The sequence below is a fragment of the Bubalus bubalis genome, chromosome 9 (genome assembly GCF_019923935.1).
Source record: "Bubalus bubalis isolate 160015118507 breed Murrah chromosome 9, NDDB_SH_1, whole genome shotgun sequence".
Lineage (NCBI taxonomy): Eukaryota > Metazoa > Chordata > Mammalia > Artiodactyla > Bovidae > Bubalus > Bubalus bubalis.
The window spans coordinates 70,656,637-70,673,648 of NC_059165.1; the positions used below are offsets into that span (position 1 = coordinate 70,656,637).

General features: G+C 40.5%; 1 protein-coding gene across 2 annotated transcripts; it reads left to right on the top strand.

The window, feature by feature from the left end:
- Positions 1–2,045: 2,045 nt before the first annotated feature.
- On the top strand, positions 2,046–16,264 carry LOC102404604 (T-cell-specific guanine nucleotide triphosphate-binding protein 2). Of its 2 annotated transcripts, XM_044947707.1 has the most exons (3): positions 2,046–2,259; positions 12,061–12,188; positions 14,670–16,264. In XM_044947707.1, the coding sequence occupies exon 3, from the start codon at positions 14,688–14,690 to the stop codon at positions 15,945–15,947; it is 1,260 nt and encodes a 419-aa protein (XP_044803642.1). In that variant the 5' UTR covers positions 2,046–2,259; positions 12,061–12,188; positions 14,670–14,687; the 3' UTR covers positions 15,948–16,264. The 2 variants fall into 2 exon arrangements, with proteins under 2 accessions (XP_044803642.1, XP_006075959.2); XM_006075897.3 differs by lacking the exon at positions 12,061–12,188 and having other exon boundaries at positions 2,049–2,259.
- Positions 16,265–17,012: the final 748 nt, after the last annotated feature.

Sequence of the window (17,012 nt, forward strand, 5' to 3'; positions counted from 1 at the left end):
TAATACGCCGTCGGACACGACTTAGCAGCAGCAGCAGCAAGCTATGACTCAAGTCCTTTCAGTGCTGTAGAGCTCTATTTATTTTTTTTTTTACTTTTCTATTCTCTGTCAATGGCTATCATCTTTTCCCACAATTATGAAGTCCACTATTAGGAACACACCGCTACACATTCCCTGTACTTTTGTGCATAGTGATTCTTAGGAGTGGAGATGCTGTGATCCAAGGTGTATGAATGCACAACTTTTATAAAATTAAACCATATTGTTTTTTTCAAAGTGATTGTAACCTTTTAAATTTTATTATTTTTAATTGATCAAAGTGATTATTTTGATTTATATTCTCAGCAACTATGTTTCAGAGATCCTACTGATCCACATTCTCACTAATACCCTATATTATCAAACTTCTATGTTTCCAGCTGAATTGATGTAGAGTGTCATCTCATTTTGCACAGATTTACATTTTTCTAATTACTAAGAAGGCTGCTAAGCTATCTATGTTTATTGGCCAGACATGTTTTGTTTTGTTTTTGTTCTTCTTTCAGAGAATGGTCTGTTAATGTCTTTTGCCCACTTCTACACTAGATTGTTTCTCATGCGCTCAGTGGTTTCTGAAATTTCAAATATACCTTTTTCCTATTGATCCTTAGTTGACATCATGTATACAAATATCTTCTCCAGGTTTTTGGAAATTCTTTAATTTTTACTGTCCTTAAACATTTCTTTTCACGAACAGAATTTTTTCTTATTAATGTAGTCAAAGGCACCTCATTTGTCAGTCTTTACTATATAGCTATCACTTGGGTGTCTGGCACCTGGGTCTCTGGTTTAAGAAAAAGGGTATATATACCCTAAGATCAACTATATTTTCTTCTAGAATGTACCACTTGAAACTTAGACCTTTCCACCTTCCAGAGTTGATTATCAAAAGTGATGTAAAGGTGGGGCAGTACCTTTTTCCACATGGATAACTAGTTTGTCAAACTCCATTTGTTAGACAGTGCTTTCTTTACCCACTGAAATGCCATGCACTTCTTCCATTCCTCAGAATTTCATACATGCCTGAGTCTGACACAAGGCTCAGTACTGTGTTCTATAGGTCTGTTAGTTCATTCTTGTGCTGTTTCCAAGTACAGCATTAATATATACTTTGTTTCTTTTTACAGTGTATTAAAATATACATGAAAATATGCCATAAATGGTATGGCAAACCTTCCCATTTATTCTTTTTTCTTAAAAAATTTGGTATTTTCCCCTTAATCTTCCACATGAATTTAGGAACCCCATGACTGCCAGAGTAATCCAATTCAGGTTTGACTATGTGGCAGTCAGGTATAGGGCTTCTAATGACAAAAGAACAGAAGGACATGAGGGAGAATGAGTACGTGTATATGTATGGTTGAGGCCCTTTGCTGTGTACCTGAAACTACCACAACATTGTTAATTGGGTATACTCCAATATAAAATTTAAAAGTAAGAAAAAAAACATAAAGACAGAAAAAACTTAGAGAAGACCACATTCTGTCAGACCTCTCCACCATGACCCGTCCGTCTTGAGTGGCCCCACACGGCATGGCTTAGTTTCATTGAGTTAGACACAGCTGTGGTCCGTGTGAACAGATTGGCTAGTTTTCTGTGATTATGAATATAAAATATAAAATCAAGAAAAAAAATAAAGACAGAGAAAGGTTAGAGAAATGTTTCTCCCTCACTCATTGGAAGCTTTGAAAAGTTGCTCACAGCCTTCCTCCTTCCCTGTCCCTTGTGCTCCCCTGGGTGTCTTCATTAGGTGACCTCCCAGGGATCCTTGGAAACCTGCCTTTCCTCGCCCCTAGTACCTCTGTGCCCTCTCCTTAATCACTGAGCTTCCTAAAGTTACACTCTTGTATTTTTCTTTTCTGGGAAATATTTCTGCTGTAGAAAAAGACATAAACATGATTGCCATGGTTTCATTTTCATTTCCTAGAAATGTGGGTTATCAACTATCATCTTTTTTTCCCACTCCCAAGGAAGGGCTCAAGCCACAGGCTCTTATATTCTCTACTGCCTCCCATCCTGGACGTCATTTCCCAGGCAGGCTAGAGGTTTACATGTCCTTGCTCTCTACTCTGTCTGCATTTGCCTGGACAAGGACAGCTCTCTGGAGTGTTCCTCTGCTGGGCGCTGCAGGGAGCGATTCACCAGACTGCATTTTCTGCTCACTTAGTGGAAACTTTCAGATCTGAGCTCTGATCAGAAATATCTTTCCTCTTTCAACTGGTAAGTGAGCAAATTCTTTGTACTTGAAGTGATGGGATGCTGTCCTTCTGCTTGGAGGCCTGAAGGGCAGAGCTGGCTGGTGGAAAGCTGAGAGTTGGTGCAGAAGACCTGGTCATCCTTCTCAGGTGGTCAAGAGAGTGAGTGACAAGCTGAGAACTGCCCAGGGCTAGGCAATGATGATGGAAATAAGCAGAGTAACTGGATTCCAGATAGACTTGGGGAGGTCAGAGGATTGTAGATATGAGATAAGAGTGAAAGACAATTATGTGGATGACCCCATGTGCAAACAAACGGTGGCACTGACATTACCTGGAAGGGAGAAGACTATAGAAGGCAAGGGATGGGGACTTGAGTTAGGTTTGGCCTTGTTCAGTTATTAAAGATCATTCTAGACACACAAGTGGGAGATACTGTGTAAACAGTGGGATATATGTGAGTGAGGTTAGGGAAGACTTCAGCACCTTCAGCACAGAGGTGGTGCTGGACAACATGGGACAGGGTAAGAAAACCTAAATGGTGAATGTATGTGGAGCAGCAGCAGGACTGAGCCTGTTTTAGGGGAGGCAATAATTTTCTTCTACACTTGTGAGTGCATTGGGCTGGTCTCACAACTAAAATGACATGAGACAGATTAATATGAGGAAAAAACAAATTAAATTTTCTATGTTCGGGGACTCCATAATATATAGCCCACAGACATTCAGGCAACTGGTGTTTATATGCCATTTGGATTTCAGGAGAAAGGTAGGAGCCTAGGACTTCAAAGGGGAAAATCAATTTTAGAAAGATGAAAAAACAAATGTTTGGTAAATGTTTGGTAAATGTTTGCCATGCCAGGCAGAAAGCAATGGGAGACAGAGAAGACTTCGATCAAATAGGTCTTGCTAAGTTTCCCCAAGTCTAGTCTACCTAGCACATACTCTGTAGTATCTCTGGTGATAGTTCTCCTTCCTAGAATAGGCTGTTTATCTAAATTCTTTAAGGCAGTTAAGGTGAAGGTAAAAGCTCTTCTTGAGTCTTTGGTTTCTTAAAATTAATTATTCTAGATAACCCTAATGCCAAGGAGACACATTTGGGGCAGCATATTTTGTTCCCTTACAACATAGACACACCCAATTATAGATCTCAGTTTGCAGTGGGGAAGTGCAAACAAAACAAGATTGGTCAGCCACAGTTTTTAAACTGCTTTAGTTTAAAAAAAAAATGATTTGGGGGCAGAAAAGTTTTTCTTCTACCTTTCTAGGTTCTTGTAGCTGGTCTAAGAAGTAAATTGACATGAGATAAATTAACAGGAGGAAAAAAAAGCAAAAACAATTACTATACATAGGTAAGGGGGGTGGCTCTAGAAGAATATGAGACTCAGAGGCAATCAGACAATCAGAATGTATTCATTCTGAGCAAAGTTGGTGGGTTTAGGGGGCTAGTACTTCAAAGGTGAGGAAGACAATGCACATAGTAATGGGAAGAGCAAAAGTCTGGTAAACAAGTAGTTGTCTTGCCACATAGAGACAGCGGGACACAGAGCAGAATGTGAGCAAATAGGCCTTGGCCAATTTCCCAGACTACTATGCCCAGCTCCTACTGGTTTTAGTTACCTCTGGTGATAGCTCCTTTCTTGGAGAAAGCCCCCTATCTAAATGCTTTTAAGCAGTTAAGGGGGAGGTGAAAAAGAAAGCTTCCTGAGCGTTCTGTTTCTGAAAAATAAACAATCTAAAATAATCCTAATACCAGAGAAACATTTTGGGGTGGTAATTTTGCTCCCCTACACTGGTCATTCATCTTATTTTTCTTTCATTTTGAAACAGAAAGTCTTCTCATTGCTCAGAGTTCCTTCCTTTGTATCCCTTAAGAGTCACATGTTTTTTAAAACATTTAAATGCCCTGCTTCCAGGCTAAGATCCCTGATGCTAGTGTCATCCTCTCAGTCAGCTCCTATTCTTATAATGGGAGAAAGAAAGAAAAGAGAAGCTGGAGAAAGAAAGAGAAAGAGAGGAGAAGCTGCCTCTTTTCCTCTCCCTGAAGCAACTGCCTCAGTTGGAGGAGGGACTGAACCAGGGCAGTTGAGATTTCAACTCTATAACCATCTGGAAATTGTTTATTAGACTGTTTGGAATTTTGTCTACCTGATTGGGACCTGGAGACAGGATATTTTCTGAGTCATTCCTTGCCTCTGCAAACCAGGAGCTGTGTACTTTGCCTCTGAATTTCAGAGAACGTATTGATGTCCAGATATACTTGCCTCCCCCTGAACATGTTATGCCCAAAGAAGACGAAAATATTAGAAGTCTAGCCATGTCAGTCACCACCGAACTGTTATCACTGCCACTGAAAATCTTAGCAAGCACTTGCAGAGTAATTCACAGACTCCACCCCTTTCCTACTTGAGCAAATGCTTTTATAGTTAAACCAGTTGCAGAGTGTTTTCTGAGTAAAATGAGGCTGAAAACTGCTGGTCCACACCACAGCCTGAGGGCTCTAAGCAACTCTTTTTATACCTATCCTCTATGGAGTCCTCTCCCAAGGCCAAAGGTGGGAAGCCTTACACAAATGCCACAGAAGTAGAGCCCAGAATCAAGGTCATCTCCAAAATTGACTGATCCCCATGTAACCATTGCCGAAATCCCCTCTGATCCTTACAGGCCAACTTTCTGACCACAAATTAGGCAAAATGCCCAGCCCAGGACACACTCTCTAGCACCCTAACAAATCACTTAATGCAACCCTTCCAGCAGTATTTTTCTTTGTCTTGAGACCATAAAAATAAGCTACTAACCCATGAAAAGTGTCAGTTCTCCCTTGAGCCTGCCTGCTGTTCTAACGGTGTCCCATTGTCTCCCTTGTCTGTCAGGAGGTCAGCCGCTGTGCTCACAGCACCCACATTACCCCTCTTGTTCTTCTTCTTTTTTTTTTTTTTTATAAAAGAGAACACCCCTGCTGCTGGACCATAGCTGAAATACACAGCTGCAAATCCCAGACAAGAAATGGTAGTCCCGTGGTTGCTGAATTTGTGGTCTAAATCAGAAGATTTAATTCTAAATAAAAGATATTTCTATGTCATTTGGAAGCAGGTGTCCAGAGTAACTTTCTTTTTTAAATTAATTTATTTATTTTTAATTGGACAGTAATTGCCTTACAATATTATATTGATTTCTGCCATACATCAACATGGATCAGCCATAGGTATACATATATCCCCACTCCCTTAAGCCACCCTCATGCCTCCCACCCAATCCCACCCCTCTAGATTGTCACAGAGCACCAGGTTTGAACTCCCTGCATCATACATCTAATTCCCACTGGTTATCTTTCTCACATATGGTAAAGTATATGTTTCAGTGCTACTCCCTTGATTTGTCCCACCCTCTCCTTCCCCCATCGTGTCCACAAGTCTGCTATGTCTGCATCTCCACTGCTGCCCTGCAAACAGGTTCATCAATACACTCTTTCCAGATTCCATATATAAATATTAATACACAATGTTTGTTTTTCTCTTTCTCATTTACTCCACTCTGTATTGTTATACAGGCTCTAGGTTCATTCACACATTAGAACTGACTTCTAATGAGTTCCTTTTCATGGCTGATTACTAACCATAAAATGAGTTCACTTTTAAAAATGAGTTCTTCTTTATGGCTGATTACTCAGCCATAAAAATGGCTGGAGGGGGTTTGGAGAAGAGGGAACTCTTTTGCACTGTTGATGAGAATGTAAGTGGATACAACCACTATGGAGAACACTATGCAGATTCCTTAAAACAAAGAGGAATAAAACTACCATGCATACGTGTTAAGTTGCTTCAGTTATGTTTGACTTTTTGCAACCCAATGGACTGTAGCCTGCCAGGCTCCTCTGTTCATGGGATTCTCCAGGCAAGAATCCTGGAGTGGATTGCCATGCCCTCCTCCAGGGGATCTTCCCAACCCAGGGACTGAACCTGCATCTCTCATGTCTCTGCATTGGCAGGCAGTTTGTTTACCATTAGCACCACCTGGGAAGCCCCATAAACTACCATATGACCCCAAAAATCCCACTACTGGGCCTATACTCTGAGAAAATCATAACTGAAAAAGACACATGTACCAACGTTCATTGTAACACTACCTACAATAGCTAGGATGTGGAAGCAACCTAAATGTCCACCAACAGATGAATGGATAAAGAAGTTGTGGTACATATATGCAGTGCTCGTTGTGCTTAGTAAACTCACTTCCTTCTGCAATACTCTGTGTCTGGAATCTTTTCCAGCCCACATTCAGACTGACACAACATTCTTCCATTTCCTCCTGTTCCCTGTTTTTCTTACTGAATCCGCGAGCCTAGTCTGGACTAAAATGGAGGCCTGGCACTCAGCCTCATGGTCCACACTCCAGCCTGCCTAGTTCTAGTTGTGAAGGGATGACATTTAAGCATCTTATGGGTTAAAAGTGTTTGTCGAAAGGTGGGGGAACATGAAAGGAGGTGGTAGGGGCAAAAGAAGCTGAATCTGGTCTCCTTCCTGGACCCTGTGAATTCCTTTGAACCCAGTCCCAAACCATTTCAGGCATTTAATGGCCAGATTAGCCTTGAAAGTGGAATCCAAACATAGAAAAGCTTTTCAAAATGTGACTCTACAGTGCAGTCAGCAAGCAACCTTGGTATGTCTCTTGTGGACTCTGCCTAGATTCTACTTTGGATTCCTACTCTGTGTGGGAAGAAGGCATCTTTGCAGAGGCTCACAGACCCCTGACGGGGCCTGTTAGGAGTTCCTCCTGAAGAAGCAGAAGCAGTGTTTTTGTCCAAGGAACAGCTCGACTCTGTAGGTGCCCAGTAGTGACCCTGACAAATTGTGTCATCTCTTGTCCTTAGGAAGATTTATGTGATCTTACTCGACCTAGGGCTACAAAGTCTGACTATTGATTGTGAGGTGTGCATTCAGGGACATCATGCCCCAGCCCACTGAGAAATGGCCACTCCTACCAGAGTCTAGCAAATGGGGCGTGAGACTTGGAGTGACCCTCAAAATAAGGACCAGCCCAGCCCTGAGGAAACCTGAACAGTATTTTTAATACTGAGGTCTTTCATTCGGTGTCGGTGTGTGTTCATCTGAATCCATAGCTAGTTGTCAAGTTCATCGTGTTTTCATCTTTGCCTTGCAGTTTTTTTTTCCTAGAATGCCAATCTCTTGTCCCCACCACCTCCTTTAAGAATTCCTCAGTTTTCCTTTTTCCATCATAACATTGATTGTCTCTGTATGTCAGACAGAATATTCCCAAACTAGGGAAGGAGGGAGAGATTCATGACTACAGATGAAAGAATAAATGCAGCAACAATGTGCAAAGAACTGAGATATTTTCTTTTTTAAAATCCTTTATCACCTACACACTGTACAACCATTCCAAGAAACAGAACACCTTCAATGACTATACCTTCTTATATGTTCCTATTTACTCCATGCTCTGTCACCAGCCCTTGGGTAACAACTTCATAAAGTATGTGTTTGATAGCTTTGTTTCATTTGTTATGTTATCACTTAATATGCCTGCCCAAACAATAGTTTGTTATGTTTTCTTGAAAATATATTTAAGGGTATTCTACCTTTTAAAAAATTTTTATTGATTTACAATGCTGTGTTAGTTTCAGGTGTACAGCAAAGTTAATCTGTAAATACTTTTACATATATCCACTCTTTATTAGGTTTTTTTTCCCACATAGACCGTTACAGAGTATTGAGTAGCATTTCCTGTGCTATACAATAAATCCTTATTAGTTATTTAGTTAAGTAATTTTAATTTAGCTTTTTATTGACACATAGTTGATTTACAATGTTTCTCCAATCTCTGCTGTACAGAAAAATGACAGTTATATACATATAGACATTCTTTTCTATATATTCTTTCCTATTATGATTTATCATAGGATATTGAATATAGTTTCCTGTGCCATATAATAGGACCCTGTTGCTTATCCATCCTATATATCATAGTTTACATCTGCTATTCCCAAATTCCCAGTACTTCCTTCCCCTGCACCCTCCCCCTGGCAGCCACAAGTCTGTTCCTTATGTTTGTGAATCTGTTTCTGTTTCATAGATAGGTTCATTTGCACCATACTTTAGGTTCCACATATAAGTGATAGCTTTGGTTCTGTCTTTTGTTTTTCTGACTTTGCTTAGTATGATCATTTCTATTTGCATTCATGTTGCTGCAAAAGCATTATTTTGCTTTTATGGCAGAGTAATAGTCCATAGATTATATGTACAACATCTTCTAGTCCTCTGTTGAGGGACATTTAGGTTGCTTCCAAGTCCTGGCTATTGTAAATAGTGCTGCAACGAACACTGGGGTGCATGTATCTTTTTGAATTATGGTTTTCTCCAGATATTTGCCCAGGAGTGGGGCTGCTAGATCATCAGTTCAATTCAGTTGCTCAGTCATGTCCGACTCTTTGTGACCCCATGGACTGCAGCACAACAGGCTTCCCTGTCCATCACCATCTCCTGGAGTTTACTCAAACTCATGTCCATCGAGTCGGTGATGCCATCACATCCTCTGTAGTCCTCTTCTTTTCCTGCCTTCAATCTTTCCCAGTATCAGGGTCTTTTCCAATGAGTGGGCTCTTCGCCTCTGGTGGCCAAAGTATTGGAGTTTCAGCTTCAACATCAGTCCTTCCGATGAATATTAAGGACTGATCTCCTTTAGAATGGACTGGTTGGATCTCCTTGCAGTCCAAGGTACTCTCAAGAGTCTTTTCCAACATCACAGTTCAAAAGCATCAGTTCTTCAGTGCTCAGCCTTCTTTATGGTCCAACTCTCACATCCATACATGACTACAGGAAAAATCATAGCTTTGACTAGATGGACTTTTGTTGGCAGAGTAATGTTTCTGCTCTTTAATATGCTGTCTAGGTTGGTGGTAGCTTTTCTTCCAAGGAGCAAGTGTCTTTTAATTTCATGGCTGCAGTCACCATCTACAGTGATTTTGGATCCCCCAAAAATGAAGTCTCTCACTGTCTCCATTGTTTTCCCATCTATTTGGCATGAAGTGATGGGACTGGAGGCCATGATCTTAGTTTTTGAATGTTTAGTTTTATGCCAGTTTTTCCACTCTCCTCTTTCACTTTCATCCAGAGGCTCTTTAGTTCTTCTTCGCTTTCTGCCATAAGGGTGGTGTCACCTGCATATGTGAGGTTATTGTTATTTCTCCCAGCATTCTTGATTCTAGTCTGTGCTTCATCTAGCCTGTTATTTTGCATGATGTACTCTGCATATAAGTTAAATAAGCAGGGTGATAACATACAGCCTTGACGTACTCCTTTCCCAAGATCATATGGTAGCTCTATTTTTAGTTTTTTAAGGAACCTCCATACCATTCATCTTAGTGGCTATGACAGTTCACAATCACACCAACAGTATAGGAGGGTTCCCTTTTCTCCATACGCTTTCCAGCATTTATTGTTTGTGGATTTTTTGATGATGACCATTCTGACTGGTGTGAGGTGATACCTCATTGTAGTTTTGATCTATATTTCTCTTGTTTAGTGATACTGAGCATAGTTTCATGTTCTTTTTACCCATCTGTATGCCTTTCTTAGAGAAATGTTTCTTTAGAAAGCCTGCCAGATACTATAAAACTCTTTGAAGAAAATATAGGAAGAACACTCTTTGATATAAAAGGTATTCTACTTTTTTTTCCTATTGTTTTTACTAACTTCTGTTTATACATTTTAATTTCAACATCTTGTTACTAAAACATAGTGTTTATTAACCTATGCATAACAATGGCAGAGAAGGCAATGGCACCCCACTCCAGTACTCTTGCCTGGAAAATCCCATGGATGGAGGAGCCTGGTAGGCTGCAGTCCATGGGGTCGCTAAGAGTCAGACACAACTGAGCGACTTCACTTTCACTTTTCACTTTCCTGCATTGGAGAAGGAAATGGCAACCCACTCCAGTGCTCTTGCCTGGAGAATCCCAGGGATGGGGGAGCCTGGTGGGCTGCCGTCTATGGCGTCACACAGTCGGACACGACTGAAGCGACTTAGCAGCAGCAGCAGCATTACTAAGGAGGCTGTTAAAGTTTCTGTGTGCTTACTGATCACAGGTGGTTTTTTTTCCCTTTTCCTTTTCTGAGAAAGATCTGTTTATTCCTCTCTTCCACTTCCATACTAGATTGTCTTGCTTTTTAGTGTTTCTACCATTTTTAAAATATCTTCTTTGCATTGATTTTTAGTCTAACACATTTGTGCAAATATCTTCTCCATGTGTGTAAAGAAATTTGTACCCCCCTTAAGCATTTCTTTTCATGAAAAGAAGCTTTTCATTTTAATGTAGTCTAAGCACCTCAGTTGTCAATCTTTTTTTATACAGCTATCATCTGGGTATCTTGTTTAAGAAATTTTTTTACTCTAAGATCAGTTATATTTTCTTCTAGAGTTTTCCATTTGAAATTTCAGTCTTTATTCTCCTTCTAGAGTGGATTATCAATAGTGATAGAAATAGAGAATCAGTAACATTCTCCATATGGATAACCAGGATAACCAATTTTTCCAGCTCCATGACTACACAGTACCTTCTTTACTCACTTATGTGCCATATATGTCTCCTATTAAACACGATTCCACACATGCTTGAGTCAAACATAAGGATCAATGTTGTGTTCTGAGGGTCAGTTGCTTTATCTCTATGCTGGCACCAAAGAGCAGTATAAAATATGCTTTGTTTATTTTCATGATGTATAAAATATACCATACATGGTATGGAAGTTCCTCCCATTTTTTTTTTCAAAATGTGAGTTCTAAAATATCAACCACATCTTCCTGTTGTTGTTTAGGCATTAAGTCGTGTCTGATCCTTTGCAGCCCCATGGACTGCAGCATGACAGGCTCCTCTGTCCTCCACTATCTCCCAGAGTTTGCTCAGATTCTTCCTGAGAGAGACGTTTAGGTTAGAGGCTTCCTGATGCCTCCCATTCAGGCCTCATTACCCAGGGAGCACAGAGACTTGCTAAGCCTTGTTCTTTACAGTGAGCACAGAAGCACACTCTGATGGCATTTCCTGGTAAAAACAGTTCTGGGAAGTGTTCCTGTGCAGCATCTGCTGTTTTCATGGAAACATTTGGATCTGCTCTGTCATAGGAAACCTGTTTTCTCTCTAGAACTGGTGAGGAAGCATGCTGTATATCTGCAGTGGCTAATTCTGGCTTTGTGCTTGAAGGACTGAGGGCAGGGGTGGCTGGTAGAGAGCTGAAATTCCATCCAGAAGTTCATGCCAACCTCTTTGGAAAACAGATAACCCTGGTGTTTAAAGATGCCTTTTCTTCTCCTTTTTTAAATTGAAAAAGTTGTAAGAAAATTTGGAATAAGAGAATGTTTACTGCTTTCACCAATGGTAAATTATGTAATGTTTGATGTACATTGAGAGTTTTCTGATTCTAGCCTTAATGCTTGCTTGCTTGCTTGCTAAGTTGCTTCAGTCGTGTCCGACTCTGTGCGACCCCATAGACGGCAGCCCACCAGGCTCCCCCGTCCCTGGGATTCTCCAGGCAAGAACACTGGAGTGGGTTGCCATTTCCTCCTCCAATACATGAAAGTGAAAAGTGAAAGTGAAGTCGCTCAGTCGTGTCCGACTCTTAGCGACCCCATGGACTGCAGCCTACCAGGCTCCTCCGTCCATGGGATTTTTCAGGCAAGAGTACTGGAGTGGAGTGCCATTGCCTTCTCCTCTAGCCTTATTATCATAGAGCTATTTAAATCTCTCTGAGTTTTGATAATTAAGAGGAATGAAAAGTAATTATTTTCTTTGCCATTTTCTAAATCCATGCAGGCCATGACAAAATACCACAGACTGGGATCCCTAGTTTAAAAGAAAACTATTTCTCTTATTTTTGGAAAATCGGAAACCAAGATCAAGGCAACTATAGATTAGGTGTCTGATGAGAGCACACTTCCTAGGTGGGTGCCTTTTCCTGTAAAGTCATGTGACAGAAGGGTTAAGCTAGATCTCTGAGGTCTCTTTTATGAGGGCACTAATCCATTCGTGATGGCTCTGCCTGCATGACCCGGGCAACTTGCAAGTTCCATTTACTAATACAATCACTTTGAGTATTAATTTCACCTGTGAATTTATGAGAGCAGCAGACATATATAAAATCTGTCTGTTACAGTTCAATAGACTTCCCACCCTCTCCTTAGAAAACAGCATTCTTGTCTCACTTTGACATTCATTTCAATATTCTTGAACTATAATTGTATCTCTTCCTGAGTATTCATTCAACTAGCAGTAACATCTGCTCACTTCCTTCATAAGTCATTAGTTAGTAAAATCCTTAACATGTATTTATTTTATATTTGAGAATTATGATTTTCCTTACTTTTTTAAGATTGTCCTTGCTCAATATGTAGGATGGGGGTGGAGAGCATTCAGCACAACCCTAATGGACAGAGCCCACTGGTAATTCCTGAGACAACCTTATGTGTATAAATATTTCTTAAATCACGCTTTCTTGATATAACTGTCCTTGCTCATAGTAAATGATAGGAGATTCCATCGATGTAATATTAATAACTTCTTTAAATTATCTCGGTTTCAGTAGATACCCATGTTTCAAACCTGTGCTGAACTGGGTAGGGAAAATTAGAACTCTTATGTACTTCCTCTACAGCTTCTTGTTACACATTTTACATTCTACCCATATTGGTCTATGAAGTGAGGTAAATAGATATTAAGCTCCCACTGGGCAGCTATATGACAATGACTGTGTTTTTGGTTGTTCTCCAGGACATATGGGAAACAGATTTTATAACACATGTTTGGAACATATGTCCTGGTGGTCACCACCTGGTGGACTTGTCTCTGCTTCCTGCCTCTCCCACAAGCTAGGTCCCATCCTGATTTGCTGCAGGTTATTGGAAATGAGGTCCTTCTGGAAGCCTTCTGTGCTCACTAACATCTTCACCTAAGTGATTCTTCCTGCAGAATGGAAAGGTGCTGGTCTCTGTATTCAGGGGTCATGACAGTATAGACTGTCTATATTAGTTTCCCCTTGATGTGTAACAAATTAATTCTATTATAGATCTGGAGATGAGCAGTCAAAATGAATCTTAAGGAGCTACAATCAAAGTGTCAGCAGGGCCTGTTCTATCTGGAGGCTCCAGGAGATAATCTATTTTCTTGTCTACTTCAGCCTCTAGAAGTTACCTGACAATCCTTGGCTCATTGCCTTTCCTCCATCTTCCTAGATCTTCACTCCAACCTCTGCTCTATTATCCTATCTTCTTTTCAGCATTTGGCCCTGCCTCCATCTTGCCTGTGATTCCTGTGATTATATTTAGCCCATTTGGATAAGCCAAGATAATCTTCTCATCTGAGCGTCATTAACTTAATTACCTTCAAAAACTACTGAATACACTAAGCCTTTATTCTTGTCCTCAAATTTTTAGATGATATTTTTACCTGCAATAATCAAACATGGACAGGTTAAGCATTAGGCTTTGTCTAGCAGTGGAATTAAAAACTAATGGCAAGTAAAAAGTGCTTTTTGCTTTGTAAAGCAGCACACTCCCAAATTATGGAGTTCATAATGTGGACATCTTAGGAACCATTATTCTGTCTTCCACACTGTCCTGACTCTTTGGACATATAAATTATCAGCATAGAAAACAGGTAGTGTCTTCTGCAATGGTGGAAACAAAAGCCATCAAGAGATACTACTCAGCCATAAAAGAAGAATGAACAAATGCAATTTGCAGCAACATAGATGGACCTAGATATTACCACACTAAGTGAACTAAGTCAGAAAGAGAAAGATGAATATCATATGATATCACTTATACATGGAATCTAAAATATGATACAAATGAACTTATTTACAAAACAGTAACAAACTCACAGACATAGAAAACAAACTTAGGCTTACCAAAGGGGGAAGAGGAGAGAAGGATAAATTAGAAGTTTGCAATTAGCTAACATAAACTATTAATTGCTGTTGTTGTTCAGTCGCTAAGTTGTGTTCAACTCTATGCAACCCCATGGACTGTAGCCCCCCAGGCTCCTCTGCCCATGGGATTTTCCTGGCAAGAATACTGGAGTGCGTTGCCATTTACTCCTCTAGGAGTTCTTCCCAACTCAGGGATAGAACCCATGCCTCCTGTGTCTCCTGAATTGGCAGGCAGATTCTTCACAACTGGGCCACCTATAAATCCATATATGTGTAACTGGGTCACTTTGTTGTACACCAGAAACTAACACAATGTTATAAATCAACTATACTTCAATAAAATAAGTCATCAGAGAAAATAAATTAACTGTAGAGACATGCGTCTGCATGAGAGATGGGACTGGTCTGTTAAGACCAGTGTGTTTTCTCAGCCGACTCTGTGTCTGTTCTGTTGCTTCATTCACCTTATCTCCTAATTCTCTCTTCTTTTCCACAGATTATTCAGTTAACTGGCATGGATCCACTCTTCTTAAACGTCATTAAAAAAAATGATTTTAATCAACTAGCCTCAGAGTTTCTGTCTGGCTACAAAACATTAGTCAGTACACTAGGGGGGATCCTCTCTAAGAAAACCCTTAAACGTATTCTAAAAGGCTTTGAGAAGGGGCAACCAAAAGAGGTGGCTGATGAGATTCAGAGAGCACTTCAGAGCACCGAGAATGCTACCCTGAATGTGGCTGTGATTGGGCAATCTGGTTCTGGCAAGTCCAGTTTCATCAATGTCTTTCGAGGAATTGGTCATGAAGAGGCTGGATCTGCTTCTGTTGGAGTTGTGCCAACCACCAGAAAGAAAACTCCCTATCCACATCCAAAGTATCCCAACGTGACCTTCTGGGACCTGCCTGGAACGGGGACCCCCGAATCCCTTCCAAACCCTTATCAAGAAGTAGTGGGAGATGATAACTATGACTTTTTCATCATTATTTCATCCTCACGGTTTAGCTTAAACGATGCTTTCCTGGCCCAGAAGATTCAGGAGAAGGGGAAAAAATTCTACTTTGTTAGAACCAAGGTGGATAGTGATTTATATAATGAAAAGAAAAGCAAACCCAGATCTTTCAAAAAGGAGACAGTCCTTCAGCAGATCCGAGACAACTGCCTGATCAATCTCAGCAAAATTGTATCTGAGCCAACTGTCTTCCTGGTGTCCAACTTTAAGCCGAAGAAGTTTGATTTCCTAAAACTTCAGGAGACACTGCTGCAGGATCTCCCTGCTGAAAAGCGCTACACCACTCTCCTCTTGTTGCCAAATTTGTCTGAGTCTTTGATTGAGATGAAGAGAGCTATAAGCAAGGAGAAGCTCTGGCTGAAAGCCTTCAGGGCAGCCATTTTGGCCTTCATCCCCTTGATGCCTTTATTCTGTGGCTTTGAACTGTCTGAACAGGAGAGGGACTTGAAACTTTATCAGAGCCATTTTGGTTTGGATGAGGAGTCAGTCAGTCAGATTGCCCAGAACCTGGGCACATCTGAGCAAGAGATCTACAGCCTCATGAAGTCCGCAGATTTCAACTCACTTGTGAAGGATGACAGTATAATAGCCAATGTCAAGAAGTGTGCTGAGTTCGTTTTCTCAGTTACTGGACTCCTCCAGTCTTCTGTTTTCCAGTTTTATAAAGTCTACTTTCTACATTTGAAATTCATTGATACAGTGGCGGAAGATGCTAAAAGAGTCCTGGCTAAGATTGAGGAGATGAAGTCTGGTAGGATGAAGTAGAGACGGGTGGAGTTGCCTATGTGAATAAGTGAACCTCACATGTTGTGTTCTCTGAGTGGGTCAGGATCTTCTGCATACCACCAAGGCCAATGCTTCGCAATTTGAAAATATTTTGTTAGAGTAAGCCTATTGCTCCACATTGATGCTTTACTGCTCTACAAGAGAATTTGACCATAGCCTGTTTACTGCACTCTGAGCTGTTTTCCTTGAATCATGATAGAAACGCACCATGTACCTTTCATTAATCTTCCAGTGTTATAAAGTAGCTTGCTTTTGCATTATTTATTCAGATAATAAAATTTTGGCAACAATGAGAATGACTGTTATCCATTGGATTTTTATGAATTATGATCCCCTGTTATCATTATCATCACTGGGACATTATCATCTCAATGTCCTCCTCATGAAATGAGGGAAAATACACACATTTGGGACCATGATCAAGTGAAGAGTTTAGAGAACTACATAGGAGAAATAGTTGAGAGAGGATTAGAGAGTATAGAATGTCATATTTTCAGATATTTCTGAGGATTAGGGGGAAGGAAACCAACTCAGGGTTTATATTTCCAGAACTTTTTCAACACTGGATTAACAAGACAATATGAGGGACAAGAGATATCAAAGAGTAAACATGAATTAGGAAGGAAAGCAAAGAATAAGTGAAATGGCAGAAGAGAGAAAATGAGTGCATTTTTCACTCACCAAATTTTATATCAAACTTCTGAAATACAACCTAGCACACATCAACATCACCTAGCTCAGTCTTAGGGATTCTCATTCCTGATGTTATAGTAATTATAGTCACATATGTGACTTTTCTTCCTTCTTCCATCACTGGTATAGGATAGTGGATCAGGATCTGTACTGAGTAAGATATGTACATGGTAGAAGTCATCCCTCAAATCCCCATATTCTGGAGGTCCTCTCAGAGGGTGGAGGGCACTGAGATGTGGAAGATGGCATGCGTAGCCCACCATCACTTTACTCCTCCATGCTCGCCCTCTGCTCAGGAGAGGGTGCAGTCAGTGGGGGATGAAGGAGATCACTGTGTGCGCTGCCTCATAT